The sequence below is a fragment of the Asterias amurensis genome, chromosome 2, assembly GCF_032118995.1.
Source record: "Asterias amurensis chromosome 2, ASM3211899v1".
NCBI classification, from domain to species: Eukaryota; Metazoa; Echinodermata; class Asteroidea; order Forcipulatida; family Asteriidae; genus Asterias; species Asterias amurensis.
In genome coordinates, this window is record NC_092649.1 from 1163301 (window position 1) to 1189884 (window position 26584).

General features: G+C 38.7%; 1 protein-coding gene across 1 annotated transcript; it reads right to left on the bottom strand.

Moving 5' to 3' along the window:
• Nucleotides 1-532: 532 nt before the first annotated feature.
• LOC139954423 (NLR family CARD domain-containing protein 4-like) lies at nucleotides 533-25983 on the bottom strand. Its single transcript, XM_071954219.1, has 7 exons — nucleotides 25861-25983; nucleotides 15666-15946; nucleotides 14641-14688; nucleotides 11915-11971; nucleotides 11722-11778; nucleotides 10758-10826; nucleotides 533-5324 (listed from the first exon to the last, which is right to left on the bottom strand). The coding sequence occupies exons 2-7, from the start codon at nucleotides 15814-15816 to the stop codon at nucleotides 3091-3093; spliced, it is 2616 nt and encodes an 871-aa protein (XP_071810320.1). The 5' UTR covers nucleotides 15817-15946; nucleotides 25861-25983; the 3' UTR covers nucleotides 533-3090.
• Between the last annotated feature and the right edge of the window lie 601 nt (nucleotides 25984-26584).

A 26584-nucleotide genomic window follows, 5' to 3' on the forward strand; every position in this document is an offset into this window, starting at 1 on the left:
TCCATGCATATTCGTTAAGCACACAATGGGTAAAATCTGGCGTTTCTCAAATTCAAGTTTGTGTAGTCTTTATGTAGAGACAAGGGAAGGAGATCCGGGTTGATTTCAGAAAGAGTTAGGACTAGTCTTATCTCCAGTTCAGACCAGTTACTTGCCTAACTTAGGACTATCCATGCAATTTGTATATCTCCTAGGACTAGCCCTAAGTTAGAACTAGTCCCAACTCTTTGTGAAATCGGCCCCAGCGGTGGATTTCACAAAGAGTTAGGACTAGTCTTATCTCGAGTTAGGACCAGTTACTCGTCCTAACTTAGGACTATCCATGCAATCTGTATATCTCCTAGGACTAGTCCTAAGTTAGGACTAGTCCTAACTCTTTGTGAAATCGACCCCTGGTCCTCTAATGAATAAAGGACGAGCATTCGCCAAAATGCAATCAATAATAAATAAATGCCAGTCAATGACAGCTAAAATATATCAAATAAACTTCTCATGTATAGGTTTAATGGTAACCCATAGCAAACAACAAAACAATTACAACACTACAGTACATTATATACATGTCTTTACACAGTGCACAGTAAAGTTTCACAAAAAGCTCAAACATGTGGCTTCCATGCTACACACACGACGGACGCACTGCAAACGATCTATATAAATAATCCGATCCAAACATGACCCTAAAAATCACAGTATATTCAGGTATAAATGAGAGCCAACACACAAAATAGTACTCACAGATAGCTCTATTAGCTTGTCCCTCCCAGATAAATGGGTTTGGAGCATGGCCAGAGCCATGCTCCCTATAAACATCGAGAGAAATCCAGACCAAATAAAAAGTGCTCTTTCAAGAACGAAGCTATTCAAAAAGAGAAAGATCGTCACGTGACAATCCTAAAAGTAAACTTTTTTTAGAAGTTCAACAATGAGGGCGCACTTGGCGGATCATTACATTTACACTGGAAAACTTTTTCAAAATTGAACTTAGGGAGCTCTTCTTGTTTCTCTGCAAGTTTTTGCGATGCATTCGTCTGATTCATTAATGGATTGCCAGAATAGACCCTTCCCATGAAATATGTAAATTGCACATAGCGCGTGCGCACTAACGGTTTGGTTGGCAAACTACGGGAACATCGCGCTGTTTTGTACACGGCATGGGTGCATGACGCACACGCGATTGCGCGTCTGCTTAGTGCACAACTCTATGGTGTTTGCCAACCAACAGGGTCTGTACGCATGCGTGAATGTAATTAGCATATTTCATGGGAAGGGTCCATTCTTGAGGATAGTATAGCCCCCATTACTGATAGCGCTCCTCCCATTAAGATAAACGTTCTCAACGGCTAATGAGGAAACCTTTGGTTTTATTTGATGATAGTCGGCCTCCATATACTCACTACAGGCAAGAAGTGCTAAACGGCTGACACTGCTAAGATGTTTCAGTGAGTCCTCACGGAGATGAAAACTCAAAACTCAAAAACAAACAGTTCGATGTTCAAGCAATAAGAGGACGTTTTATAATTTGCTAATAAGTATAATAATAATATTCTTCTTATAAATTTCTGAAAAAGATATCCCAACGCTCATTATTTTTCTATGATTTATTGCTCTTCTCAAACACAATAAATTACACACACAACCGAAACACTAAAGCGTAAAGTATGTACGGAGAAGGCTATAGACTCTAATAGGGAGGAAAATGAACAAATTTCTTATATTATATAAAAAAAAGAGAGAACATGCAATATACCCGAGCAGACCAAACTAAATCAAAATTATAGGCTAGTATGAATTCTTTAAAAGGGCCCATACATTGAACATTAATGGTTGGTTCTGTTCTGACCAAAACATCCACAGAACGAGAGTTTGGAAAATGGGTTGATATAAGGATATAAAGGATGCATTGCAGTGTGATAAACAGTCATTAAAGACACTAAAATCCTCCCCAGGAATTTATCGCTCAGGTTAACAAGCTGGTTTACAAATTTATTTGGAATGGGAAGCCTGACCGAGTAAGTAGGAAAGTGGTCATAAATAATTACATGCATGGTGGTTTGAACATGCTTGACGTGGAATCCTTTCAAAAGGGATTTATGTACTTGGATTAAAAGACTTCTTGATAACTCAAAAGATGCTAAGTGGAAGCTTTTTATCAAAGGCATGTTTAAGCAGGCTGATATTCAAGATATTAGGCCTACTTTGAAGTTAAATATTTTTCCCTCAGAATTTCCATTCCATATTTTAAAGGACGGTTTCCTCAAAGATGTTGTAAGGGCTTGGTTGGAATTGCAAACGAACCATTCCAAACACTTTTTGTCTGAAACTATCTGGCTTAATTCTTATGTCAAAATCAATAACAAATGTAGTTTTTACCGATCTTGAAGTGATGAAGGGATTATGGACACTTGTTCTGAGGATGAAAATATTCTAACTTTTCAGGATTTTCTATTGAAATATAACAATATCAAACGTACCTTCATCAAGTACTGTGGTCTTGGAAGTAATGGAAAAAACACCCTTGTCTCAAAAACTACGTTACTTCAGACGGAGCCGTTTCTCACAATGTTTAACAGCTCTCCATTTCTCGTTACCAAGTAAGTTTTTATGCTAACAATTATTTTGAGTAACTACCAATAGTGTGGAGTGCATTTAACTCTTACAAAAGCACCTCCGAGATCTATGGAGTTTAACCCCTCAATATCTAAAGTGAACAAAGTTAGGACGATCACTTTGCAGTGAAGGAGGTGGGGGTCAAACAAATGATATTTATCAAGGTACCTCATCTTTGTTTTGTAGTTCAACAATTTGACCAAAACTATCCAAAAGCTGAGATGTTCATTGTACTCAATATGTAGTGTATTTGAAGTTTGGCAGATCACAACATGCAGAATTAATAAGTGTTGTATCGCCATTATGTCAATATAGCTCCGTAAAAGTCTAGATACTGAAGTTTCTTCATCTTCTTGAAGTGATGGGCCATGATGCAGCAGAACCACCCAAGTCTTTATTTCCCATAAGATTCAATTTATAAACCAAGTTGGGCAGATCACACAGTACATCAGCAATATTTGCCATATCCTCACCTGTCAATTAGCAGTGACTCAAGTTAAGTTTTTGAAGTTTCCTCATCTTTTCGAAGTGATGTACACTTGATGCAGCAGAACCACACAAGGCTTCATTTCCCTCAAGAATCACTTTACAACCCGAGTTGGACAGACCATGCAGCTCTTTATCTGTCAATGAGCAGTCACTAAAGTCAAGCTTCTGAAGTTTCATCATCTCTTTGAAGTGATCTGCCCATGATGCAGCTAAACCACCCAAGGCTACATTTCCCCTCAGATTCAATTCAACCAAGTTGGGCAGATTACACAGTGCAGGAGCAATATGTGTCATATCTTTACCTGTCAATAAGCAGTAACTAAAGTCAAGCTTCCGAAGTTTCATCATCTTCTTGAATTGATCTGCCCATGGTGCAGCAGAACCACCCAAGGCTATACTTCCCGTAAGATTCAATTCAACCAAGTTGGGCAGATCACACAGTTCATGTGCAATATGTATCATATTCCTCAACCGGCAGTAAAGCAAGAAAAGCTTCTGAAGGTTCTTCCTCTTCTTGATATGGTTTGCCAATCGTGCAGAAGAATCATCTTTATGCAATGTGCATCTTAACAACGTCACTGATGAAAGATTCGCCATTAAGCTCAAGGATTCTGCCAAATCTGACATACACCTACCACCCAAGTCACAATCACTCATTTCTACAGACTGTACCTTGCCAAGATAATCAGTTTGTTCGTCAGTGTGGGTATGAACATTTTGAAGAAAGTTTGTGAATGAATTAAGACTGTCCCTGTCCCATTCAGCAATGTTTACATTATCTGTTAGTACAGACTCTATGAATTCCACTGGAGGTAAATCTTTCGACTGACCTTCAAAATAGCAGTTTAGGCCTAACTGCATTAGGGGTGCACGTTCGTGTATCACATCTTTTTCTTGAGTTCTGAGACATTGTTGCTCTTCTTTGAACTGGTTGGATGCAACAAGTGTCTGTAAAATTATACTTGTACACGCCGTATTGTCACCAGCACAAAACCGAACAACATAATCATTACCTCCAGATTCGATCAATTGTTTCAGGTTTTTCTTCAATTCTGTTTCTGATAATCTTTGTAAGTATTTACCAGCACAAAACTCTTGAAACGTCTTGTGCAGGAGCCGAATGCTGGTGCGACTTTTCCGTCCATGCAATACCTTTTTTCTTGTAAGAATACCTGCTTTTAGTGCAGATTCAAGTACTTCCGGTTCAAACTCTTCTTCGAGAAAAGCAAGCTGTTGTTCTGGACCAAGAAGACCACGCAAGGCAATCTTTCCGAGTTCATTTGTTACTTTTAGTATTTCATCTGGAGACATATCAGTTTTTCTTTCAAACATGTACTCCAATGCCTCATCGTAGATACGGAACACGGTTTCTGGGAGTGTAGAATCCTTTTTCCACAAAATACACATCAACAGAAGTAGCACTGGACTCTCTGCCAAATCAGATAAATTATTGGAAGACTCGATCCTCAGAATAAGCCCTTCAGCTTTGTCTTGTTCATCTGAGTAAAATCTCTTCACATACATCTTGATATCTTCCTTATCAAAACCTTGAACCATGACCTTTGTGAAAGGCTCTTTAATTAATGACCTTGTCACTAATTTATGATAGTGGGAGGGGCGAGTGGTAACTACAACAAAACACTCTCGGTTTTTCTTACAGTTCATGGTCTTTAGAATTGAACCAAATAGGTCTTCATTCAGGGCACGGGTCTTTAACTCATCAAAGCCATCCAACAAGAGCAGTACTTTGTATGGATTGTGACTGATAAAATAACTCAACAAGTTCTTATCTATACCAGTATCCTCGTCTAAAAGTTGGTCAAAAATTGAGTCAATTAGATCTGTGTTTTGTTTAACTGCACTCATTCTTAAAACGAATACGAGCTCAAACTGCTGCAGTGCTTCACCACATGCCCAGTCATGTGCCATCTTATCTATGAGGGTAGACTTCCCTCTACCAGGTTCCCCATTCAAAATAACCCGTTTTATTAGATCACCATATTCTGTTGTCTGAAGAAAAATATCCTTATACGATTCCAGTTTCTGTCCAGACTCCTCCAATGTTAATTCTGTGTAGATATCTTTGATATGTTTTGTGTCATCCTCCAATGGTGTCAGTTGCACATAGCTGTCCCTGTAATGAGTTCTTATTGCCTCTCTACAGCTCTCGGCAGCGACCTGGGCTGGATCTCTCGTTTGATGGGCTCCCTGCACTCTTCCATCATCTGATTCAAACAAACAGTATGGACATTTATAGAACAACAAGCATCTTTTAACAGCAACAAACTTATACTTAGAACAACCTTCAGAGAAATGAATCTGTATTATTTCTGGAATGGTAATACCATGGCATAAAACATCGTCTATTATAAAAACATAGAGCCTGACCATTCGATATCAAGGGCAAGGTTTGCACTGTTAGTAATTGTCAAACACCAGTCTTCCCACTTGGTGTATCTCAACATAAGCATAAAATGTGAAAATTTCAGCTCAATTGGTCGTCGAAGTTGCGAGATAACTATGAAAGAAACAAACACACTTGTCACACGAAGTTGTGTGTTTTCAGATGCTTGATTTTCGAGACCTCAAAAAACTACGTCACTTCAGAGGGAGCTGTTTCTCACGCCGATTTATACTGACATTGTGTCCATATTATTACTTGTTACCAAGTAAGGTTTATGCTGATAATTATTTTGAGTAATTACCAATAGTGTCCACTGCCTTTAACTTTGTCAGCGATTACCAACTAGCTTGTCTATCTCTACTCAACCTTTTCACTAGTCCGTAACTCATTTTGAACAGGGATGCTTTTCAATATTGAACAAGCCAGCCGGACCACTTAAAGCAAATTCTGACTGGTCCTCTGGTGTTGCCAGCGACCCACTGTTAAGGGGCGAACGCTGCATGGTTATTAATGCTAGAAAAGCCACCATATGCTATACAATTGTGTAAGATATCATGCAGTGAATGAAACGTTTAGAATGCTATTGGCTTTCTGCAAGATCAGAATTCACAATTCAGGCCAAAAGACTTTTAATATTTTTGAGGCATCTGAAAGCACACACATTTGTGCAACTATGGTGTTTTTTCTGTCATTATTCCCCTGCAACTTCGGCGACCAATTGAGTTCAAATGTTCACAGATTTGTTATTTTATGCATATGTTGGGATACACCAAGTGAGAAGACTGGTCTTTGACAATATTACCCAAAGTGTCCAGTGCCTTTTTTAAGTCATCACTAGTGTAAGGTTTTCTCATAAAACACAATACAGTTAATGCAGCGATCCCTCATTCTGGAATATTTTTCTTATTCTCATCTGAACTGCTGTTTTACCAATCGCTACCCGAGTAACATGCCTGTGATATTTTTTTCACAGGACTCGGGAAAGTACTGAGTATACAGTGCTAACACACATCGGTGTATGGGTAAAAACCAAAATTAATAATCGCTATATTGAAACTTCAAAATATTGGAAGGATAAATATTTGTACATCTTTTAATTTTTCTCAACAAAACTATTGGTGGAAAATAAAAGAACTTGATTTTGAGCCTTGCAAGCCTATTAGTTTTGCGTAGAATCTTCTACATTCAAACATGTACGATATTAAATTTCTTCCCGTGTTCAACTTTGTTCTTTTTCTCAAAAGCAAAGATTGATAAAACAATTTTATAGCACAATTTTCCAAAAACTTTATTCAGAACGAAGTCGCTCTTGGCATCACAGGAATGTTGAAAATGTGTTGTAGTTGAATGTGTTTTAAAGGGAATTGGTACACGTCTGGTAATTGTCAAAGACCAGTCTTCTCACTTGGTGTATCCCATCATAACCATAAAATAACAAGCCTGTGATCTTTGGGCTCAATTGGTCATCGAAGTTGCGAGATAATGATGAAAGAACAAACACCCGGGTTGGACGAATTATTCTGCTTTCAGATAAGAATAAGACTTCTAGCAATAAGTCTTTTATTGTTTTAGTGAGAAATAACCTCTTTTTAAAAACTATGATACTTCAGAGGGAGTCGTTTGCCACAATGTTTTATACTATCAACAGCTCTCCAATGCTCGTTACCAGGTAAGTTTTTAAGTTAATATTTTTTTAGCATATTGAAGAGCTGTTGATAGTATGAAGAGCTCTGAAGTAACGTAGTTTTACAGAAAGAGGTAATTTCTCACTATAAGATTTTATTTGAATTCGAGAGCTCACCATTTTTCTTCCATTAGTCTCTCGCCAATTGGCTCATTCGGAATGGGTACTATAAACACAAATGGGGAACCGTTAATGGAATTCATCACAACTAATGGACTGTTTGCCTGCAACACAGCTTTCCAACACCCATGTAAACACCGTATCACATGAAGTTGTAGAATATAGGACAGCCACTCTCCTGGAAAAACAAGACCAATTTATGCCCAGATTGATTACATTCTCTGTAGACAAAGCTCTACCACATGAAGTTGTAGAATATAGGACAGCCACTCTCCTGGAAAAACAAGACCCATTTATGCCCAGATTGATTACATTCTCTGTAGACAAAGCTCCAAATGTCTTTTTGGAAGACTCACGATCATACAGCGGAGCCACTTTGATCTCGGATCATCGCTTAGTAGTTGCACATCTCAACCTAAAGAACATGCATCTAACAAGCAAACAAAGCGCCAAAAACACCGGCCCTTCGATGTCCTACAGTTGTTAAGTAGCAAAACAACTCAAGACCGATACAATACCAATCTTACGCAACAAATCCAAAGTATAACTGGTGGATTAGAACCAAATCAAAGACTGAAAAGACTAATGAGTAGCATTAGAAGCAGTGCTGTTAAAGTAAAATTGGTTTTCGACCAGAAAACTCCAAACCGAATTTCACTAACGACGAAACAATTCGTAATCTATCCAACCAACGCAAAACACTTCTGATGAACATCCAAGACAGAAATGACGGAAGAGACATATCGAAACTGAAAAAGGAAAGAAATTCACTGCGGGATAAAATTTGTAAACGCCAGCCCGAAATAGAAACCATCAAGGCTGAACACCTAATACAAGAGATAACTAACACACACGAGAGTCGTAGAATGTTCAATGCAGTGGGGGAAATAAGAACTAAGAACAAACCCCATCCAGTCTGTGTGAAAGACAAAAACGGAAAGTTTATTGTGAATGATGGATGAAAAGCACACAGAATCGCCGAATGGTTCGCAGATCATTTCACAGACGACGAGGGAGCTATTGAAAGCTTTGTCGGCGATCCATCGCCTCTAACACAAAGAATTACAGAAAACAAAGTTGAAAAGGGCTGTTAAATCATTGAAGAATGGAAGAGCCAGGGGACCCGACCAAATTGACAACAAACTCTTGAAATTTGCAGCAAAAAAGTGTTCAAACAATATGCAAGGAATCCTAAAAGCCTTGCCAAAACCAAAGAAAACTCCCGGACCACCTGAGCACCTAAGACCTATCATCCTCCTAAACGGAGCCTGCAAACTACTACCAATCATAACGCTAAAAAGAGTTGAGAAGAAAATCGACACCTTCACCGGACCATGTCAAGCTGGTTTCAAAAAAGGACGTAGTTGCGCATTTCAAGGTGACAGCCTAAGCGGGGCACTCTTCATCGCAACATTGGCTGGAGCCCTCAATGACGTCAGACAACAAGCTGCACATCCTGACCCACCAATATCTCTATCCTCTTTACCACTGGAGTCAGCTTACGCTGATGACGTTGACTTCCTTGACGAAGACAGTGAAAGCCTCTCAAGACTAATCCCCCTTACATCCAGAGTCTTGAAAGACATTCGACACCGTATCTGCCTAGCAAATGCAGCCTTCAACACATTTACCAAACTCTGGATGCAAACCCGCAAAATATCCATCACCTTACTCATGCATGTTTACAAATCCATGGTATTGTCTGTCTTCATGTACAACTCAAGTAGCTGGGCTGCACCTAAGGACGTGCTCGAGAAGTTAGACACCTGCCACCGTCGCCACCTTGGACGAATTCTTCGATGTCGCCGACCATCCGTGATAACGATTAGCTTCCTATATATTCGTTGTGGAGCTCATCCCTTATCTGAATTAGTGAGGAAGGCAAAAGGTGGCGCATGCTCGGGCATGTGCTTCGACTGCATCCCGACTCACCCGCTCAGAATGCTCTCATGTTCGCAGTAGTTGGATCGGGACACATGAGAGCCCGTCTTGGCCGTCACAAAACTAACTTACTCGACATCCTACGGAGAGACCTCCATGCTCGTCAGCTGTCCCTTAAGACCCACAGTGACATTCTACTAATTCTCTGTATTAGTAGAGACTGATATTTATTCAGCGTTCACTCGCTAATACTGTTCCTGTGTACAGTTTATATATATGTAGTCTCTCGCAACTTCAACAACCAATTGAATTCACATTATTTTTCACATAATTTCTATTTTTTGTATGTTGAGATACACCTAGTGAGAATAAATACTGGTCTTTGACAATTACCAAAGGTGCCCAGTGTCTTTAACATACATTTTCAATTCTACAATTACTATAATTATTAGCTGGCTTAGGTAGGTTATTAGATTTTTACTTTAATAATCCCAATACAGACATTATCTGGCTAAATCTAGATGTTTAGCTCATAAACTACTTGTAGAAACAGGAAGATACAGTGGTTGGGTATTTCACCAACATTATTGTTTGTCCATACACTGTACGCAAGAAATAGGTATGCAAATGTGTCTGATGTATAATTATTGGATAAAACAAATACATATGTAATACATATGTGACAGGTATAAAACATGCCCGTTATTTTTTTGGTTAATCAAATTTAGTTTCCTCATTTAACTAACTCTTTTGTTAATCGAGCGCCCTCAACGTCAGTTTTTGGGTGCTCCCATTATTCCATTGAAGACAGACAGCCGTGTAACTGTACTATTGATTGTCTTCATATTTCAGGTAAATTTCCCCTTTTTGTATTATATATTTCTATTTCTAAAGTTGTTTAAGTTTATTATCTAAGATTGTTTTTCATAAGACATGAGTTTGAGAAATTGATGTCTTTAGAATCTGCCATTTATGCTCTAGTTTGGTTTTCGTTTTGTAAATAATTATTATTGCCGATGCAAAAAGCATTTCAAGATTGCGCGGCCCAGAAAGCCGTGGCGGGAGCCGCTAACGTGTTTAAGTCGTTTTCTTAAAATGAAGTGTTTTGATTATTTATTTGCTCTTGTATAGTCAATTATTTTGAGTAACTTTGATAAGATTTATTGTAAGTGTTTAAGTTACTTCATAATTCCATTAAAAACAGACATCCGTGTAACTGTATTATTGATTGTCTTCATATTTCAGATTGCTATTAAAACAGAGCTAAGCTGATTCCTCAGAAGTTTATTACAAGAACCATTATTTAATTGAGTGTCACACATTTGACACCGTTTGCGCGAGATACCGTTTTTTTTTTTGTTTTTTTTTTTAACAGCCTCAATTTGCTATTGGAGCCCACACGCCAGGTCAGCCCTTGTACTCCTACCTTTTTTTCAGGGACAAGATTCATCCCTGATCAGAGCGCACCTATAATGAACTTTCAATAAATTTGAATATTTTGACTGCGCGGCGTTTCCCTTTAAAAAATATCTTAACAATAAAAGCCTTTTCCCATCGTTTTGTACTTACCTCCCATCGTTCGTGATGACATCTCTTGGCCCTCTTCCTGGTGTCTTCTTCGACGCACCTCCGAGTATACTTTCAAAAGAAAAACAAGGAAGTAAAAAGGTGTGACGATGTCTTAAATGGTCGTTAAAACCGGCAGGGTCGTGGTCGTACGTGCTCACAAGGTCACGACCCTGCAAGGTGTTAAACAGCCATTTAGAACAAGTCACTACTCTTTTATTCCCATTCATAAATGCCATTTTGGTTAAAAGGCGTAATAAATGAGAAAACTCTGTAAAAACTTATCCGTTTTCCAAAGTCCTTGATCTCTGTACGTATGGTGCAGTTTTCTGAGACAGTTTTCGGATATGCATTCGAGTAGTATTAATGCATTCACGTATCCATGGGCTAATGGCGCAGTGAGATAAATCACCCCGAGGAACGAGGTTGTGCGCTTACCCGTACAATGCGTTCCAAAAACAACCGGTTATAAACAACCCCAGCTGGTCGTTATCAACCGTTTAAACACCCCACGTGACGCAAAATCTCAAATGTAACGGTTGTGCAAGATCTGTTTACAAGTCACGACTCTGGTATTTTTACAAACAGGGTTCAGATGATTCTCCCCCTGATTAATTGGTAAATATATCAATTATTTACCGATACATGTTTTCTTTGTAGCCTATACGCGAGTTTAGGTCTACTTCACGTTCACTTTTAACCAATCTTCACTTGACACAGCTAGCACAAAATGGACTTTATTAACAGTGATCCGTTTGAGCAGATTTCTGCGGTAAACTGGCACATGAAATTTGGGCTCGGTGAAATATCGTGTTTGGTAAGACCACAAAACAAAATACAAGTTCAGGCGTCTTGTCACAGAGCAGAGGAGTCCAGTTTCCTTAAGTTCATTTAGTCAAATAAAAACCCGTCTAAAAATGCCTTTTACCTCTCCTTAAAAACAGGTGGTGTAATGTTTTGTATTTACCTTCTGCGGTTAGTGATGACATCTCATGATCGTCTACCCGTCGGCTTCTTTCAAGCTCTATCATTTAAAAGATAAATATAATATGTAGTTACTTGTTAACTCGTTTAGTTATGGACTCACATGGATGAAAAACCGTCCGAAAATGCCTTTTACCTCTCCTTAAAAAACAGGTGGTGTCATGTTTTGTATTTACCTTCTGCGGTTAGTGATGACATCTCATGATCGTCTACCCGTCGTCTTCTTTCACGCTCTATCATTTAAAAGATAAATATAATATGTAGTTACTCGTTAACTCGTTTAGTTATGGACTAACATGGATGAAGACTCAATGGTTCGGACTTGATTTTTAAGATTCAGACTGAACACTTTGGTAAATCCTTGGATGGATTAGGTAAAGTTGAGGCAAAATAAATAACGTATGGTTAACAAAATCTCAAAGTATTAGCTGAAGTTGTACCTTACTCTCAAACAAGAGACCATATTACAAACTGACGAGCTGTTGATTTTAAAAGACATTGTCATATAGTTTCAGGCATGAAGGCTTTATAGGTTCTCGTGCATCTTAAAGACACTGGACACTATTGGTAATTGTCCGACCTTAAAGGTAACACAGAAAATAGTTTTATTGAACGCAAACACACGTCAACATTCAAGAGGACTAATATGTTTGTATTCTTACACAAAACACAAAAACAACAAATCTGTATGTATCAAGGTTGTAGCTAGGGCAAATTGGATGCCGGCTAATTTTGTCGAAAGAACATGGTCGAGAGGGTGGGTGTACATGTAGGGGCAGCGTAGCGCCTCACAACCCGGTGGGATCAACAGGGGCAGCGTCTTTGGAAGCTGAAGATTTTTAGGTTTGTTTAAGCTTTGATGGGTTCCCCAGGCTCTCTCTTGCCTATTTGTGCCTTGACATAGCCATTGTCAATGGAAAAAACATGTCCAGGGAGCCATAGAAAATAAATAATTACTAAGTTTTAAAGTAAAATGTTAGGGTAAAATAAATAAAATTAATATTCTGTTTACGATTTAAATCCCATCTCAAAATAGGGTAGGTAGACTACTAGGCAGAATTTGTGAGTGTTGAATTTATCAATTGAAAAGCTTGCAGTTGCATATATTCATCAGAAGGCAATGCAGAGTGGAGAGACAAGTTCAGAAACATAGGATGACGGGACACATGTCCGATCACTGTCGCAAAATCTAGACTATTCCATTTCAAAAAGGAGCACATTAGTAAAATAGAAAAGCCATGTTTCACTGAGTTGTATTCATTGACAATTTCTCAACGAAGTGCATTCAATAAACTCAAAAATTGATTCTTGTCATTTCATTTTTTTTCAACAAGTATCAATAGACAGGAAAATCATCTAAATAAAATTCTAAATAAAAAGTTAATGCAACTTCGATGGCTCCACCAACATTGTCCGCCCATCAGAATAACTTTGTTTTCAACCGCCCGCCGGGCGAGTCAACCAAAATTCTTGATCGCCCGCAGGTTTTTTCACTAGCCTGCTGCATGTATGGTACAAAAAAAGTTGAAACTAAAAAAAAATATATAAAAAAACACGGAAGTGAAGTCCCTAAAATTGGACGACTTTATCTCTTAATTTATGCCCTAAATTATCAACAACCATTTGAATGAACTTGTTGTTTGAGATTGTTTGTTTTGAACATGTTCTGATCTCCGTTTGCAACAAAATCTTCGTGAATCAACGATCGGTCAACAACACACAATCATTGAGAAATAATTCAATGAACTTTGGCCTGCAACGCCCTCTGTTGGCAGAAGTTGTCCATGTTACTGGAACTCCTCCTAGGCTGTGCATTGTGCATACAGTCTGCAGGCGTGATGCACAACGTTCGCCAATTCTTTACTCCGTTCGTGAGCGTGTGTTGTGAAGAAGGCTAGCCAAGAAGATCATGAATATGGATTTATTAACAGCCATCAATGGCCAATCACAGCGTGCGGAATCTTGGTTAAGATGGACTTCGGACTGTGTGTGTTATGTGCCGGCGTGCTGCATGAACCAGTGGGTGACCGTGTGAGTATTACCATGTGGTTTTGTGCATCATGGATACTACACGCACGCCGGAGATTGTGCGTGCTTTTTTTAGTACTCCATGAACTCACAGAATTCAAGCGGCTTATTTTTAAGCTACAATCACGGAGAACATCGCTGTTTTGGAGAGAAAATTGTTTTGATTGTTTTTACAGAAATAAAATACACATCTAATTAGGAGTTTTACATGATTGTTTTCTTTATGTTTCACTTATTTCAATGGCATTTAAAACAGTTTTACATAAATTTATGCCGGTCGGAGTTTGATATTTTTTGTTGGATCCCGGTCGGCAAAAGCTGGGTCGGGTGATAGCCGACCGGCTCCGACCGTGGTAGCTACAACCTTGGTATGTATAAATAAATTGTTTAACTTGTCATGCAACACAAGAACGTTAAAGGCACTGGATACTGTTGGTAATTGCGAAGTTGTGTGCTTTTTAGATGGTTGATTTCGAGACCTCAAATTCTAAATCTGAGGTCTCAAAATCAAATTTGTGGAAAATTACTTCTTTCTCGAAAACTACGTCACTTCAGAGGGAGCTGTTTCCCACAATGTTTATACTACCAACAGCTCCCCATTACTCGTAATCAAGAAAGGTTTTATGCTAATAATTATTTTGAGTAATTACCAATAGTGTCCACTGCCTTTAAAGCGCACATTTCTATGCAACAGGGTCTATTTCCTTTCCAATATTTGCATCTTCGACGACCAATTGTGCCAACATTTTCACAGGTTTGTTGAATGCATTCAATTGGATACTGGTCTTTGACAATAGTATAACATGTATTCAATCATGAAGACACAGTCTTCTAGAAGGGATGGTCTGAAAGATGTCAGTACTTCAATAATTACCTTGTAGTTTCTTCTTGATCCTTCTCTTACGCTTCCGGTAACTCCGACCTTAAAGGTAACACAGAAAATAGTTACAAGCCGTATAACAAACTGCAATTCCAGTTCCATTCAAATAACTTCAAGTTTTATTGAACGCAAATACTCGTCAACATTCAAGAGGACTCATACTTTTGCATTTACACAATAACAACATCATTTGTATATGTAAATTATTCTTTAAATGTGTCTTGAACATAATGAAATTGGTAACAAGACCGTTAATGACACAACAATAACAAAGTCATTTTATAAGAGAAATAAAAAAGATGAATCAGTCGGAGTCGTGAGAAACTAGATTGCGCAATCACAGTTTGGGTTTCTGGTTATTGTTTTCCGTAAAATTGTTAGACTCGATGCTTATGGAGGTAGTGGGCTTGAAACAAACCTGTTAGTTCTAGATAGGGCCATAAATGTTTGTGATTCAGCGTTTACGGCAAATCCTACCAACATGATAGAGTTCCAGCAAACTGGTGTCTGTTGTCAAAACATTGAAATCCTCTGAAAATGGGATGTTAATTTTCCAAGTTAACCATCTTCAGTACAACTACTTTCGAGATGATTTAGAAAAATTTGATATTTTTTTGAAAGCAGACACCTTTCAATATATTGGCATTTTGCACAAGCTTTTCTGAAAAAGTGGGTATTATTTGCCTGTATAATAGTGTCATTCCAAAATAAATTATCTCATTTTTTAAACATAAAATATCGTGTAAAGGTTGTCAAGATAGATTATTATAGGATAAGTCGGCCTCTTAGCTTTGGTGTGTTAGATAAGTTTGAATGGGCATGGCCGTCTTTAATACAAGCAACGTAGACCCATAGATTTGTTGTATTGTAAATAAGTCATCAAATAAAGAAATGCGACTGTCGTCAAATTGTGAAGGAGGCATATTCTTAAAGTTTTTTTTATGTTATTTAGGAGTCGCATGTTTACACTTTGTGCCTCAATTTTTGCAGAAAAGACGGGGTAGAAAAAAACGACTTACATGTTACTAAAACCAGAGTCAACACGGCAACAAAAGTGAGGATAATGCCTCCGACAATGCCTACTTTCTTCCATGCTATTAAATCACAATCACAAGACTCTCCGACAACGGTTGTAGTTGTCGCATCTGTTGTTGTGTTAAATGCCGCCATGATGGATCTGTTCCAGAGTGATGAAGTCTCTTCATACTAACAGAACCCAATGACCGCAAATTAGAATGAAGTTATGGTACTTTAACCACAAAGAGATCCACGTAGAGTCCAACGTGCAGACTATACAGGGCTGAAATAAAGAATTGAATAATTAGAGACAGTCTACATACAGCTTGTTGTTGAAGTGTAAGCTTCAAATGTACAAATAAATTACCTCTACTACTCATGAAGTCAAACCAAAAATTGTAATATATGTTTTTTGCACGGGAAAAACTATTACTAATATAGTTTGGTTTTACCCTTTGACGGTCGCGACAGTTAAGTGCGTGATAGCTCGCATGTGCACGCACCAAAGATCGTTTGGTATACACGATCCTTTTTTTCCGTCCTGTGTTGTAACGTCGCTTCTATTTTCTGGTAAATTTTACGATAATTATATTGCAATAATACTTGTGATGTTATACTGGGGCTAATACTTTAACATAAAAACGACGTACCACGCAGTATGAAAATCGAGTTTGCAAGGTGCCGAGGTTGTAAGTGCCGAGTTTGCAAGGTGCCGAGTTTGCCGAGTTTGCGAGGTGCCGAAGTGTCCGTCACTTCGGCACCTCGCATACTCGGCACCTGCAATACTCGGCACCTGCAAAGTTGGCACCTTGCAAACTCGGCACCCACTCAGCACCAAGAATGTCGGCACCATACAAACTCGGCACTGGCCTTTTTTTGACTGACAAACTCGGCACCAAGCAAATTAAAGTCACCTCGAAGAGTCAACTGGTTAACAATAAAGTTAGACCCAGTAACTGGGGCGCTGTTTTCCTTGTCATGTATTCCTTTTTCGAGATTTTGACATTATCTGTCATGACACTACTGAGCATTCCAAGCCCAGCTTCTTGCAGACATCTCCAGATATCACAGTCTGTTTTGCATTTTGCATCGGATCACCTTCAAAATCAAATAGATTGTAAAGTTATCTTACATTGTGTTAACTGGGAAAATGGCGGCCATCTTGAAAAATGGCCGTCATCTTGGATTTGTTCTTGCTCATTATGTGTTTGGAAAATATTTAGTGACAATTCCCATGGTTCATGAAAAAAAAATCATCATCATGTGAAAAAAAAAATCTGCTTTGTATGGTGTGCATTTAAAAGTATTTTAGGGGGAAAACGGTATTTTTTTATTTATGCAAATTATGCATATTTCCCCTGCTTACTTGTTTTTCTACTTTTTTGATATGTTGTTTTAGAGGGTTTAAGGAGACACTTGCAAAAAAAGTTATGTTGTCAATTTTGTCTACGTCAAGCCATATTGTGACGGACAGTGCCGGTTTTTGTGCTTTACACCTTGGGTGTGGTTGACAAAACTGGGCTATAATAAAGTTCATGCGGTTGACATTGCTGGTGCTTGTTAACACTAATGGGGCAGTGACCACTTTGAAAGTGGTTGACTAGACGATTGCTGGTGCTGCTTAGGCGCGAGAATCACGGGTAAAGTTGAGTAGAACGTATGTGTCTTTTGCAAGTAACTGGTACTTTATTATTTAATGTTCTGTAGCTCTGTATTGGTCATTGATTGTGGTGGATACTGCAGAGGTTGACACTCAAACCACATTGACTGATGCTTGTTGTTCATTGTTTATTGTTTACTGCAGAAGTTGACAATTAAACCACATTTACTTATTGTTTACTGCAGAGGTTGACAGTTAAACCACATTTTCTCATTGCTAATTGGATACTGAAGATGTTGACAATTAAACCACATTTACTCCATGTTTATTGTTTACTGAAGAGGTTGACAATTAAACCACATTTTCTTATGTTCATTGTTTACTGGAGAGGTTGACAATTAAACCACATTTACTCCATGTTCATTGTTTACTGAAGAGGTTGACACTTAAACCACATTTTCTTATGTTAATTGTTTACTGGAGCGTTGACAATTAAACCACCTATATTGCTGTTTGTTCTTCATAAATCTCTTGTGGAACTGTGTATTATTTTGGGAACTGTGTGTGTCTTGACAGGGAGGTTTACCATCTTTTATAATCGGGCGGTATTAGGGTTTAATGCGTAACGCAGTAAACCGATTTAACACCAGGAAATATGCATAATTATAGTCAGGTTGCACAGTCGGGGCTATAAGCGATTGGGATTGTCAGGGCGCATTCAGACGTGGTTCCATTGTTCTTTTCAACCAACCAAAGCAAGGCATTTTGGGGAAAGGGTGCTTGTCTTTCTGGGAACCGTCATTGAATATTCTGCCACCGAGGAGTTAAGATAGATTGTATAGTTTCGCAAAATTCGGTACTTTCTTGGCAACTCGCTGGAAGTGGGAACCGCATTGAAGAAATCCAAGTGATACCTGATGAGGAGGGCGAAGATGGGCGGCTACAGAGAGTGGTGAAGCCGATGGCTTACTAGCCGGGCCAATCGGGTGAGTCGCTACATTTTCATACCTAATGCTGGGGCAAGTACAGCCCCAACAGTAACGCTAGTAGGTAACACGAGTACCGTGAATACGGGAAGGTTTCAAACATCTAGTATGTATAAAGGGTCAATAATTGCGAACATCCCACAGATTAATAGTCAGGATATTTCACGGCCTTTACACGTAACTCGGGGTATAACGGGCCAACATTCTCAAAGCATGAGTACAGGTACACAAGGACAAGAAAAGGGCGGACAATCAAAATTTTCTGGCAGCTTGCCGTTTAATATGAAAGTTAGTCAGAGCTTGTGTCAGTCAGGCCAATCAGGAATAAGTAAGCCTAGTAGTTTAGTGTACAACTTGGCAAACTCTAGTCAATATTCAGGGTATTCCATACATAACAGGGATGGGGCATGTAGTAGGTTAGGAGGGACATCATCTTCAATAGAACTGGGCGGTGCCCAACTTTCAAATGCAGGGTGCAAAATAAGTACAGTAGGGAGCAGTTGCATGTGGGGGTCCATTGATTGCACAGCGGGCTCTTGAAGCATACCGATGGCGGATAACATGCAGCATATGAATTAACCATCAACTCCCTTTAATCCATTGATATCGGTTCGTAGCGAATTGGGCGAGGGCCAACCGCTAACCTTAAAATTTTTAAGATTATTCATAGCGAGTTTGTGGATTTCGCTGTGATCTTATAAAGCAGAGTGACCCTATATTAGTACAAATAGCGGTCAAGACACAATATTTCTTGCTGGCTGTAAACGAGGGGGATTTTATAACATGGAAAGATAATAAACACAGGCGTCCAATTACTTCTATACATTACATGGACCTCTGCATTTTTTGACTTATGTAGCAGTGTATTTGCGAGCTCATCTCCATAGAACACATAGAATTATTGAAATAGTGTCAGATCGTACGCACAGAGAGCAGCAGCTCGTCCAATAAGGGGGGATGGCGCACTTTTAGAATGAGGCAGCAATTAACACCAGTTAGATCATGGGCATAATTGAATTATGGGCATTGCACGTCACAGCACCATGTGTTAATCAAGCTCTAGAACAAAGTGTACATAAAGAATAGAAGGGCAATACCAAGTTTCATTATGACCTTTCGGAATGATTGATCATTATTAGACACTAAATGGCCAGCTTCCAAAAATCAAGGGGTAGCCTATTGCATAATATTAAAATTAAAGACCTTTGCATCTTCTTCCATTTGTACATACGTATCTGGTATTTCATATGTTTAATGAATAGGGTGGTATAGATGGCCTTAGCTTTCGATCCAACCGGACCTAGTTCAGAGGCATAAAACAAGTACAAACAAATACATATCATTCATAGAAAAAGAGAGGGGAAATGGATTAAATGAAGAAAGAAGCGGGAAGGAAAGAAGCGGGAAAATAACAGCCAATCAAAGTTTCTATTTCAGAAACAATTGGTGGCTATGAACCAATACGAGTAGAGTGGCGAGGACAAAGGAGGTTTCATATGAAAGGATGGATTACTGGACCATAAAAGTGGTAAATGCATTGTTCGTTAACAATGCAGGGAAACATGAAAGGGTAGAATTAGAGAACAAGTTGCATCATGATGCAGTTAACAATGGTCAATTAATAGAGAAAAGCAAGATCAAAAGTACGATGGTATTAAAAATAGGTATGAGGGACCTGTGGAAAAAGAAGGGGGGTTACTTACATGAGATAGTTTTAGTAACAAATATATAGGACAACTTTAAAAAATTAATTTATACTTGAGTTACAGAATATAAACAACACTATAGTTCTCAAGCAGAAGTGAAGTGGGGGTAACGGGAAGTTATTTAACACCAGTGTTTATGTTTGGTCCAAAGGGCTTGACTGTCTTGAGTTGGTGAATCCAATGTGATTCTCTATGCTTGCAGTTATATTTCATATGTTCATAAATTGCACATGGGAGGATCCCACGGGTAGTTTCATTGTTTCTAAGATGAATGAGGATTGTAGACGCTTGGACCCTCGGCAAGATTCAAGATGTTCCATTACATTTCCAGTGCTGAGCAGTCTGGTTAGTTTTTACCGCCAGTCTGCAAAATATTGAATTATTCGGTTGGGTCCTGAGGCGAATTAGAATAAATCTGCTTTATACTTGTTAAGTATAAAGAGTTACACGGTTCAATGGTTTGGTGGGAACATTGAATAGGACTGGGTGCGGTACCCGGGGTAAGGCTTATCTGGCTATGCTATCAATACACACATTAAAGCTTTGTTAATTTAGTCTTTTTTTAGTCATTATATAGTTTAAGTATCATCGGTAACAGTAGCAGCTACCATAGCTTAGCAGGGAGGTCAGTACTAGCTTGAACCTGAAAGCGCTGATTTGCATAGATCAGGTGTACGTTTCCAATATCGGTTGGTTTTTCGTATCTGGCGGTCAACACAGCACTGATGTTCCATGGCAATGACACGTTGTGTCGTAAAAATGTCGGTACAAAATGTAACGAACAATGGAGGCGGGCTAAACCGTAAAGCTTACGTATATGAACAACAAAGGCGCATGATTAAACATTATCAGTTGATCCGGTTATTCAAGTTACAGGGTGTAATTATTGTCAGTGAAGACGAAAATTCGGTCGTTACAAAAAGTAACAAACATTATAATGTGGGACTAAACGTACAGAGTATGTACATGAGATGAGAAGACGCATGATTAAAAATGATCGAGTGATCCACTTATTCAAGTTACAGGGTGTAATTATTGGCAGTGAAGATAACAATTCGTAAAGTGGTTACAAAAAGTAACCCATTATAATGTTGGATTAAAATGTAACATAGCATACACATGAAATGACAAGATGCATGATTAAAAATAGGTTCAATTACAGGGTGTAATTTTTACAGTGAAGACAAAAATGTTCGATGCAAACGTAGAAGAGTGTGAAGATGAAAAGAGAAGATGAATGATTAAAAAGGAATCAGTTGCTCCGGTTGCAGCATAGCTTGCAGACATCTTCATCCGGTTGCAGCATAGCTTGCAGACATACCATATTTGACCTATATGACCTTTATTAAAGTAGCATAGTTAATGTTTAAAGTATAATCAGCATATGAAGCTCTGCTGTTAAAAGCAGCATTCTTGGTTGCCCTTTTCGGTTATTCTGAGGGTGAGTGAGTTTACAGTTCACGATGGCAAATTCCCGGGCGTTGCGTATTGGTGATATTTCCTTTAATCAGGAAGGGAATTTGCAAGTAGTTCTAAGATATTCAAAAACGGATCAAGTGGGTAAAGTTCAATCATTTCTATTGACAGGAATGCCAATACTTCACCGTTTGTACATTGAGGAGGACCCTATGTCAGCCAGACAAGTTAATCACATCTTAAAGTAGGGATTAAGGCCATCAGGTAAACCCCACATCCTTTTCAGTTCATAGTTGCAGGATATGTTTGGGGTTCGGGAGGAACAAATCAAAAGTATGGGGAGATGGAAGTCTGGAGCACGTGAATCTTACATTAGGCCAGACTTAATGTTTTCAATTGTCTAAAAAGGGGTAGCTTGTAGCAAGGTCATAAATAAGCAGTGTAGACAACCGCTTCTTTAATTAGCATATTGCTGTTTAAGATAAATAATCATTTACAAGATTGGTGAATGTTGAGTTGGTTGTTAACAAATTGTGTACAACATTTTCAACTACATACAAGACTTTGACAAGATAAAATATTGGTCAGAACAGATTACCCAGGCTGTTTTTCTTTGAATTTGTTTTTATACAGATGTTTATCGGGGACAGTATCATTCGCCACAGCAGCGGCACAGTGGTGGTATAGTGACATGGAAAGGCGTGTCTGGGGCACGCCTGGACGGCTGGGACTAGGCTCAGGAGATACGGCAAAAGGCGAGGTCCCGACGACAATAGTGTTACATCTAAGAACCAAAGATATCTTGAAGGAAAATTCGGGACAGATAAGACATAGGGTAAAAGGGAGCCTAAAGATGTTCATCAATCCGATGCAAGAACGTGGGTACCGGGACAGTATCATTCGCCACAGCTGCGGCACGGTGGAGGTACAGTGACATGGAAAGGCGTGTCTGGGGCACGCCTGGACGGCTGGGACTAGGCTCAGGAGACTCCTGGCAAAAGGCGAGGTCCCGACGACAATAGTGTTACATATAAGGACCAAAGATATCGTGAAGGAAAATTCGGGACAGATAAGACATAGGGTAACAGGGAGCCTAAAGATGTTCATCAATCCGAAGCAAGAACGTGGGTACCGGGACAGTATCATTCGCCACAGCAGCGACACAGTGGTGGGACAGTGACATGGAAAGACGTGTCTAGGGCACGCCTGGACGGCTGGGACTAGGCTCAGGAGATACCTGGCAAAAGGCGAGGTCCCGACGACAATAGTGTTATATCTAGGGACCAAAGATATCTTGAAGGAAAATTCGGGACAGAGTAGACATAGGGTAAAGAGAGCCTAAAGGTAATTAGAAACATCCTACCCAACACACGGTTAATTTGGTCAGACATTTTGTTAAGGGTGAAGTATCAAGGTAAAGTTAAAGGAGGGCAGAAAAACGCTGCACTTGGGATTTAAATATGTATGCAAAGAAGATACTTCGGGAGATGCAAAACGCACCTGTTATAAAACAACCCCATCTCATTAACCCTTCCCGGAAGGTGCGTACTGGCGAGACATGATTCATTTGGTTCCATCAAAATTTATCAGACGGGTTGAGGTTCTCCACTTCACACTCGGAGAAAGTTTTGTTACAAAAAAAAAAAAAAAAAAAAAAAAGGGGGATGTTTGGGCAAATTTTTATATCAAAATTTGCTTTGGCGGTAAGTTTAGGTTGTTCCTATAAACAAGAAGCTAATAGGCATTGTAGCCTGTGAGGAAGTGGTAAATTAATTTATGTGAATTGATATGGATAAATATGGTGGTAATAAAATGATGTGATTGTATATAAAGAAGTAGATTAATTTGGTACCTTCTTGGCAACTCGCTGGAAGTGGGAACCTCATTGACCCGGAGTTTTCTCCAGTCAATGAGTGCATTTATAATTATAATAATTTATAATAATAATTTAATTATAATAATTGTAATTAGTCTGGTACCTTCTTTGGCAAATCGCCGAGAAGTGGGAACCTTTGCGGATTGGAAATTTACCGTTCGCAAAGTGAGGAATTGGGACCCTTTGCGAATTGGTCTCAAAGTGTATTATAATGGGAACTGGTATACTTCTTTATGAGTGTGGATATCACTGGATGGAATTAAATAAAGGGAAATCCCTTATATTATTATGAATTGACGTTTTACCACCGAATTCAGAGTACGGAATAAATTAACTCTTGGCAGAGTTCACTACAACAACAAATCCTTGTGTCTGTGTATATTTATCAGGTGGTAAATTTCCTCTATAAAATGAACCTCGCCACTCAGCCTCAAGTCCGCTTAGTGACTTCAACTTGAGTCGGCAAGAGTCAGGGTCAAATTGTATTTAAGCGCGGATCCGATAACGACCCGTGCCCGCCACAATATTTTGGCTTAGATTGACTAGACTAATGGCTTGAAACAGAAATGTTCACATAATTCGTTGCGTTTTTCTGTGACGAATCGGGAAAAAGTGCATTCGAGTAAATCCACTTTGAAGTTATGACGCGTATATTTATCCGTTGCTTTCATATCTTTCTACCTTACATTATCATTTGCAAAATGTAAGGTATGTTTCTAAGAATGTATAGAAGGTATTTTTTTATTTTTTATGAAACGATTAAACCTATTCGTCAGTATGTAAAAAACATTGTTCTCGTTTACGCGCTTATTCGTCACTTTTTGTGCCCGATTTTGGCGTCGGTTTAAAAAAATAAATATACGCGCTTGGGCTTATTCGTCAGTAATATCACGTTCAATGCACGTAATTTAACGTGTCGTTGTTTTTCATTTGTGTTTAAAACATGATGCTGTGCAATTTTTTTGCTGTGCAATTTTTTGATTTATCTAATTTGTTACTGGCATTTGCCAGATTGCCCTTTTAATGTATAAAAACAAATTGTAATTCTTAACGGTTTTTTGTAATTTTTAAATATTTCGATTTTTTATGAATCTCTGTATTTTAAACTCAATTCAGCTTGTAGCTGTGATAGTTGAATGTGTTTTAATAAACCAATAATAATAATGATGACTAACTGTTAAATTCTGAGTGAATCACTTGTCCATAATTCCTTCTTTTTTGGGGGGGGGGTGGAGGGGAAAGAGTGGGGTGGATGGGGTCGGATGAGATGGGTGTAGTTGGCACAGCGTGGATTGGGGGGGGGGGGTTAACGTATATTCAGACCTGTTTTAACAAAACAAAAAAAACACACACACAGGCATGACTTCCATGAAAAGAGTGTACCCATGAGATTTTCCATTTCATTTTGGTCTTGTTAACCTCCAGATATCACTTTAATTGGGAGACAAATGTAATTTGTCCAAGTTATTCCTCTTTGGAATAATCATTTGATTTTGTTTGCACTACTTTTGAAGGATTTCATTTAACAATCAGAGCTTGTTTAGGCTACACAAGGAAATTCTGATATACGATAGGAATTATAATATATGCTCCAAAACAATTAAGGTAAAACCACTGATTTATAAAATCATATTACTGTTGAATTTCTTCCATCCAGACTCGAGGCTTCACTCAATGTTGCCACATTATTGAAAAAACAGTAGGCCTATAACTTAAGGATTATTCATTCTTCAAGTAAAAGAAAACCTGATAAAAAATACTTGTCAATCATGAAACAAGTATACAACCCAACAATTAACTTTTTCGGAACAATAGGTGCCTGAATTACTAAGATTAGCTTGAAGACTGAACGGACTGAATAATACAAACTAATTTATTAGGTCGGTTTGAAATAATCTGTTTTTCACTTTCAGAACTATGCTTACCTCAAAATTATGTTCCTTTTATCTAAAATTATTAGCTTCGAGTGGCCGGCATTTTGAAACCGTAACAACTGACCTCATTTCAGAGAAACCAATGGTACCTGACATTACCATTGATACGTCACTCATAATCATAAATGGAGTGGTTACCAGCGCATTTGCCTATTCGTCACTTATAAAAAACAAAACTGTATACTTGTGTTTATAGAGTGGCGAGTCACTTATTCGTCAGTATGTCAAGAACCATTTATTATAGCCTCCAAAATATTCGCCAACTTTATGACTTTATATCTCAAGAAGGAAACATTATTTCTGTTCAAAACCTTCAGAAATGAATTCAGAAGACAAACTAACCCCAAACCTGCATAAACCCTAGACCCAGTACCTGGGGCGCTGTTACTCCTAGAACTATTTCGGTTTCGTCCGGCTATCGTCTCCCGATAGCCGGACGAAACCGAAATAGTTCTAGGAGTAGGGCGCTGTTAGCCCGGCAGTCCAAATTATCGGTCAAACTAGCTCGATCGGTCGAACTAGCTCGACCGATAATGTCAACATTCGAAAAGGGAGTACAGCGCCCCAGTTACTGGGTCTACAAAAACCCAAATTTGCTCAAAATTGCCGATTCACCACTATGAGAAAAACGCGACGAATGTATTCATTAATTTGGAGCTTAAACACAAAATGCACTCACCTCTGTTTTCTACAAGATGCACCCGACTACAAAATATGGTAAATTGTCAGAAACAAAATACCACGAAGGTATGAAAATCAATATAATTTCAGAAAACTTCAGAAAAACATCTCTTCTACCCAAACACCAAACCAGGAAATAAGGAAAACCATAATGGCGTCCTGCTGCCACTCCAGGGGGCCGGTCACTCAGACCACCTTTTGAAATCAATGCGCTAGTTTTTGTTTTACCTTCAGTAAGAATCAAAGCCGACACAAGGTGTCGTTGCATTTACCCCCCAAAATCAAATAATGTTCTTGTATTAATAACATACGTAATTGTAAGACAGTGCTAACTAATTTTTAGAGTAATAAGCAAGCCGGGTACAAACAGAACTACTTTATAGCAAAGTGAAAGTGAGTTCCTGTCCGTGATGCGGCGGGAAGCAGTGCCGCATGAACATGTTGACAGGAATGATAGTGAACTTCGGTGACCCGCACAAGTGGTTCGTATGCAAAACAGCAGTGGTAAAAACATGATAAGAATGAAGCTTTTTTTGTAAATGGTTGCGCAACCATGCGATAGTATAGGCATATATACCACAAAAAAGCTCCATTGAAACCAATCGTTTTGAGCCCGTGTCACCAACAGCGGCTGTTAGGCCTCCATGAATGTTTGCTAAAGCTCATTCGCATGAAAAAGAGAATCTTCATTCTACTGAACTCCATAATAAAACAAAAAATAT